This window comes from Stegastes partitus, unplaced genomic scaffold (genome assembly GCF_000690725.1).
Source record: "Stegastes partitus isolate 25-593 unplaced genomic scaffold, Stegastes_partitus-1.0.2 Scaffold1080, whole genome shotgun sequence".
Lineage (NCBI taxonomy): Eukaryota > Metazoa > Chordata > Actinopteri > Pomacentridae > Stegastes > Stegastes partitus.
This window is the reverse complement of record NW_007578811.1, coordinates 70,988-77,274: the sequence shown is the minus strand read 5'-3', so window position 1 is coordinate 77,274 and position 6,287 is coordinate 70,988. Positions and strand designations below refer to the sequence as shown.

The 6,287-nt window shown below is 42.0% G+C and overlaps 1 protein-coding gene across 1 annotated transcript; it reads right to left on the bottom strand.

The window, feature by feature from the left end:
• Positions 1-986: 986 nt before the first annotated feature.
• Positions 987-1,931, bottom strand: or70b1 (olfactory receptor, family 70, subfamily B, member 1). Its single transcript, XM_008295855.1, has one exon. It carries the CDS (start codon positions 1,929-1,931, stop codon positions 987-989), a length of 945 nt encoding a protein of 314 aa, XP_008294077.1.
• Between the last annotated feature and the right edge of the window lie 4,356 nt (positions 1,932-6,287).

Here is a 6,287-nt window from a genome sequence, read left to right as displayed (position 1 = left end):
GCGCCGCCCTGCAGCCCCTGTATGAATTTATCTTTTCATATTTTCATACTTTTTAGGCTGTTAACTTCTGTGACCAGACTTTCGGTTGTTTTCTGTGTTTAAGTCATAAACGTTAAACACGCAGCAGAAAAACACATAAAACTGTAAAGAACAAACGAAAAGCCAAGTTACATGTCCGTGGATCATTTATTCAAAGGCAGCAATGACTGATAAATTATCGTCTTTAAATATGTGTCAGTAAAGTTTTTAAAAACGTTCTAGTCAGAGATTCAAAAAGTTTCCCGTAAACATTTCTGGGCGTCAGATTGTTGAGTTTTTAGCAGAACACTGCTGTTGGAGTCGGACTCTGTGTCTGTGACAGGAGAAAAAAACAACATATAACAGTTTGAGGCTTTAATTTTATTGCAATAAATCAGTTGAAGGAGCTGAAAGTCTGCATGTATCCGTACACGTCTGTGCTTATTTACATTATAATCAGAATAAAAACTTTGTGGACGGGAGATAAAAATCTAAACACTCAGAAGAGAAAAACTACGAGTGACAATAAACACACTTCTGGGTGATATCAGTGCATATAGATCAACATTTTGCTGTCAGAACTTTTACAAAAAAAGCTTAAATATCAGACAGATGTGAAACAAAAACGACAGAAAGAAAAGATGGAACAACGTCGTTAATGTTAGTCATGATTAGAAATAAAAACCTGATAAAAAAAATCTTATAACGAGGAGAAAAACCTTTGAAACCCAGAAATCAGCACCATCGACCGTCTGAATGTCATTTATCTGTGATGGAAAAACATGCAGATATTAACAATCTGCTAAAACATCAGAAAACAACAGAATTATTTTCAGAGATCTGAAGGAGATGGAAGCAAAGGCGGAACAACGTCCTCGCTGAAGGAAATCAAATAATAAATAATCATTCATATCGGCCACATTTTAAACAAAGCAGTGATTAAAAACAGAAAAACATTTCTTGTTGCGTTATAACGAGGACAAAACCTTCCTGGACGGCACCAGCCTGGACAGGAACTTTCGGACCTCTTTGGACTGAACGCCGTAGATGATGGGGTTCAGGCTGCCGGGGATGATGTGGAACAAGATGGCCGACAGCTTCCTGTAATCTGAGTACTGGGGGAAGCGGTGCAGCGTGATGATGGACATCCCGTTGAACATCATGATCAGATACACCACCAGGTGAGTGCTGCAGGTCTTCAGGGCCTTGCTGTTCAGAGACTTGTTCCTGCTGATCAGACAGACCACGGTGATCCTGGTGTAGGTCAGAACCATGGTGCCGATGGAGGCGGTGAACAGAACCACGGTGAACGTCAGCCCGTACACGTTGTTGATGAACACGCTCTCACAGGACAGCTTGAACAGCGAGGCGTTGTCGCAGAACGGGTTCGTGATCAGAGTCCTGCAGCGGTTCAGCCGGATGGTCAGACCGAGCAGAACCGCCACCAGGACGAAGGCCACTCCCCAGGCCGACACCGTCAGCTTCAGCACCATCCTGTTGGTCATGATGGAGGCGTAGCGCAGCGGGTTGCAGATGGCCACGTACCTGTCGAACGCCATGATCATGAGGATGGTGTGGGAGGTGGTGCCGAACATGTGGGTGGTGAACGCCTGGACCACGCACTCGTAGTAGCTGATGAGGCGTCTGGACGGAGGCAGCAGGATGTCGGAGAGCAGCCGGGGAACCATGATGGAGTTTCCCACAATGTCATTAACGGGCAGGTTGCAGAACAGCAGGTACATCGGCTGGTGGAGGTTCTTGTCCAGGAAAACCAGAACCACGATGCCGATGTTGGCGACCATGATGAGCAGGTAGGAGGACAGGAAGAAGACAAAGACGGGATACGTGGACACCTCGGCCACCTTTATCCCCTCCAGCTGCAGGGTGAAGCTGTTCAGCGTCAAGTTTTCCATCAACCTGAAGCAAAACCAGGAAATATCAGCATGTACACAAACGGCTCCACACCTCTGACAAGTAGTTAAAGCATTGAAGTATTCACCAGGTGCTTCTCTTCTTCCGTTCAGGAACCAGATGAACTTCTGGCCGACAACCGCAACCTCCATCTCCATCTTATAAAGAGAAGGACTCATCGGGGACGGACACCATAGCATCCAGGTGGTGGGCGTAGAGACTGTCAGCACAGTTACATCACCCAGCTCACAACCTTCAAGCAGCTTTGGACAAAGATTCTGTGGTATCTGATGTTCTACCCCATGAGTTTCAAGGTTTGTGACAGGGTTCCCCAGGTCAAATGCTACATCTGGTTTGGGGTGTTTTCAACATGAGTATTCAGGTCAAAGGTTACCGAAGGAAAGTTGCCTCATTGTCTAGAGGTTGGGTTTCCCATATGGTATGAATCAGTGGTTCTTAGTTTGACATAAACAACTCCCCTACATGGTCACGTTTATTCTGGAGAGTGATTCTTCTTTTTGGCTTCGAATCCTCTCACAGGCGGACCATGGTGTCTCAGATATGGTACTTGTTTAAATAAACTCATATACACACAAGACGGTATCAGCGGAGAATTTCTTCATCATCTTCACATCATCGCTACTCAATAAAAAACTATTCTAAACACAATTTTAACTAATTTGGGGCAGTTTTCTAGACAAGTTTCAGGTTGTTTCATGAATCGTTTGTGATTACTTTCATGTTGTTTCGGAAAGGTTTTGAGTAATTTGGACAACTTCTCATTGGTCTGGATAGATGTTTGGTCACTCTGGACCGCGTACAAAGATTTGTCTCTTCAACAACTCTTTGGGCCTTTGCACAAGTCTTGAGCTATTAAGTCACAGGTTTTATGTTGTTTTCCAACTCCTTTTGGACATATTTTTCATTATCTTAGACACATTTTTGTCAGTCTGGACACATTTTGAATCATTCTGGACTCTATTTGGGTCAATCTGAAAAAGCTTTTGACACTTTAGGAAAGTTTTTGCACAAACCTCAGTATGTAATTTTGGACAAGTTTTGAACGTCACGGTGTAGTTTGTCAGTTAGCTAACATTACTATTACCGTGTACGCAGGTCTCGGTGACTAAAGCTAACACACTCTGCACACCAGCTAAGACTATTAGTAAGCATTTGCTACCAAACCACCTCTCTATGACTTCCCTGGTGAGCAAAAAATATCTTTTAAATGTATTAATACAGATGTAGCTTGCTAGCTAGCTCGTCGGAACATCAGCGTTAATTGTAGCAAAGTCTGAGCAGCTAAAGCTAACACGCTCTGCACAATGGCTCAGACCATTTGTACATTTGCTAGCAGCTACTAAGCTAGCTCTCGATTTTTTTCCTGATGAGTGATGAACATATTTTAATTGTATTAACGCAGGTGTAATTTGCTAGCTAGCTAGTTAACATGTAGGGCGGTCTAAACAGCAAAAGCTAATATAGTGTGAACACTACGGTGGCCGGGAAGTAGAGAAGAAATTTACAAGTGACACAAACTCCCGAAACACTTGACCCACTTGATGGACAGCAACCGACTGATGTTTTGTCCGTTTTATGGAAACACACGAGCCGATTAACGCGGTGTTCTGGTCCATGCCCCTTAAAAATTGTAACGACCGACCAGACGAAAAACAAACCCGCGTGGTCGCTATCCACCACGAACTCCATAAATGACAAAACAACTCTTATTGGTCGCTCCCCGTTAAAACGTCCGGTTCAGTCCCAGAGTCGGTATCTTCCCTTCCCAGTTGATTTTACTTGTTAAAGTGTTTCAGGAGTTCGTAAAAGTGTTTCGCTACTTGTAAATTTCTTTTTGCACTTCCCAGCCACCGTAGAACACCGGCTAATACATCTAGCAATTATTTGCTAGCAGCTAGCGAGTTAGCTGTCTTATGTTTCTCTAAAGTACGTCTTAATGTGGCTCAGTAACATTTGCCTGATTGTAAAAACTTGATTATTTTGTCGACCACCATCAGCAGTAGTAGTTTGTGGTTAACCTGGACAGATTGGACACGTTTGGTGTCACTTTGGACACATTTCGAGGTATTTTGAACAATTTTTACGTCATTTTAAACTATTTGTGAGCAAGTTTCCATTTGTGGACACCTGCAGCATCATTCATCAAGTGCAAACCTTTAATTATAATAACGAATGTCAGTGATTTATGCTGAAGCGTTACAGGACGACTGGACGGATGTGGTCGAGGTTTGGATCAGTGTTGAAGTTGGACTAGTCGGCTGCAGAATAAGTTCGGATTTTAACTGGCAAACTGGCTCATTTAAGGTTTTCCAAGTCATTCTGGACATGTTATGTCAACTTGGACAGATTTCGGGTCATTCTGGACAATAGTCGGGTCAGGTTTTTGACACTTTGGACAGATTCTGAGCGATTCCAGGCAGCATTTGGGTCAATCGGACAAGTTTTTGTCACTTTGGGGAAGTTTTTGAGTCATTTTGTACAAACGTCAAACAGTAATTTTGGCTGGTTGTTTTGATGTTTGTGGTGAAGAGTTGAACCGACGTCCATGTTGAAGCTGACTGCAGGTTAAACCCCGTTCTGAAGTGGTCATTTATGATCCTACACGCATGACTTTTCGGTCAATGAATCTAAAACCATAGTTTGATGTTCACGTCTTACGGAATGGAAACACAAAATTATCCCCTTCAGTCGAGTAAACAATAAAAAAAAAACAGCGTCCCGTAAGGCCTCCGCATGCAGAGTAATGTGAGTCTGAGCTCAGTGTTTGGTTTCTGTTGTTACAGTGACGGCGTGTTAATTAGTACCAGGAGGCTGATTAAACCCTGCAGGGAAACTCCAGCACAACACAACACAACACAACACAACACAACACAACACAACACGACACGACAACGGGCTGCTGTCAGAGTCATCGACGTAAACAACAAGAAGTCAGCAGCTGCTTCCCAACATCACCTCAGAAAGTTTCAGAACTTCAAACGCTTGTCCATTAAATAGAATGAATCTCTTTCGTACACATTAGTCTGACATGATAGTTTTATTTATCTTCTTGGTTTTGTTCTCCTGACTTTAAACTTGCTGAACAAATCTGGTGGTTCTTTCACGTTTTACAACGTCTTACTGATAAACGGCGTCATTTTGGTGGTTTTCAAAGACAAACCGTCTTTCAAACTGCTGGGTTTTGGGGTTAAAACCTTATTCGGACCTTCAGGGGAAGTTTTAGTAGCAGCTCTGCTAAAAGGTCCCAACAATGAACGAGCAGTGAGATCTGTTCAGTATCATATTTAAGCTAGTTTGTCAAAAGCACCTTCACTTTTAGTGCATCCAGGTGTGATTTAAATCACGGCTAACGTGTCCCAAGTTCACCTGACAGACTTTTATTACCGGTTTTTTGTGTCATTTTGTAGTGATTTTGTGTCATTTTCTTTATTTGTGGTTGTTTTGTGTGTAACTTGGGTCTTTTTCTGATAATTTCGTGCATCTTAGTCGTCATTTTGTGTCTCGTGTTTTTTTTGTGCCTATATTTTGTCATTTTTCACCTTTTCGGAGTCATTTTGTGTCTTCTTGAGGTACTTTTGTGTTCTTGAGTCTCTGTTGGTTTTGTGTAATGCTCTTTCTGTTCATTTTACATCTTGTTATTTTCATTATTGTCTCCTTGTGGTTGTTTTGAGTCTATTTTTTGGTCATTTTACATCTTTGGAATCATTTTTTGTCTTTTTACTGCAATTTTGTGTTCTTGTCTCTCTTTGTGGTTGTTTTTTGTCACTTGTGTCGTTTTTGTGTCTTTTTGTGCTCATTGACCTGCTGTTACAGTTTCAGTATGTACAAGGAACACTTGTTTTGACCTAATTTTACCAAATCGACAAATATCAGAGGTACAGAAAAAGCTCCTGTAACTTTCAATCTGTGTGTTTCAGTGTCGGCTGTAATGTGATCAACTCTCAGGTGTATCAGTGACCAGCAACCTAATTGAATTAAAGGCTGCAGTGAGGCGTTCAGGGACCCTGGGATTGTGCAAAGAGGCTCCAGCCTGCACACCCGTTTCTATAGTCACTTCCTTTGGACCTGCAGGTGTTTCATTTAGCTGGTTTTCATCTTTTCAGCACGGAACAGATAACTGACGTTAATCATAACTTATAAAATACCTTCTGGTGTTCCTCAAGGATCGATGTTAGGGCCTCTGCTTTTTGATCTTAATCACCTTTAGGATCCAACTTCACCCCAGATCTGTTCAATCATATCTGGAGGTGATTGTTTTGATGAATATTTTAATTGTTTATTGATTTTCCACTATTTTGTTGAACTTGTTAGTGGTTTGGTTTTTAAAAAAAAGAAAG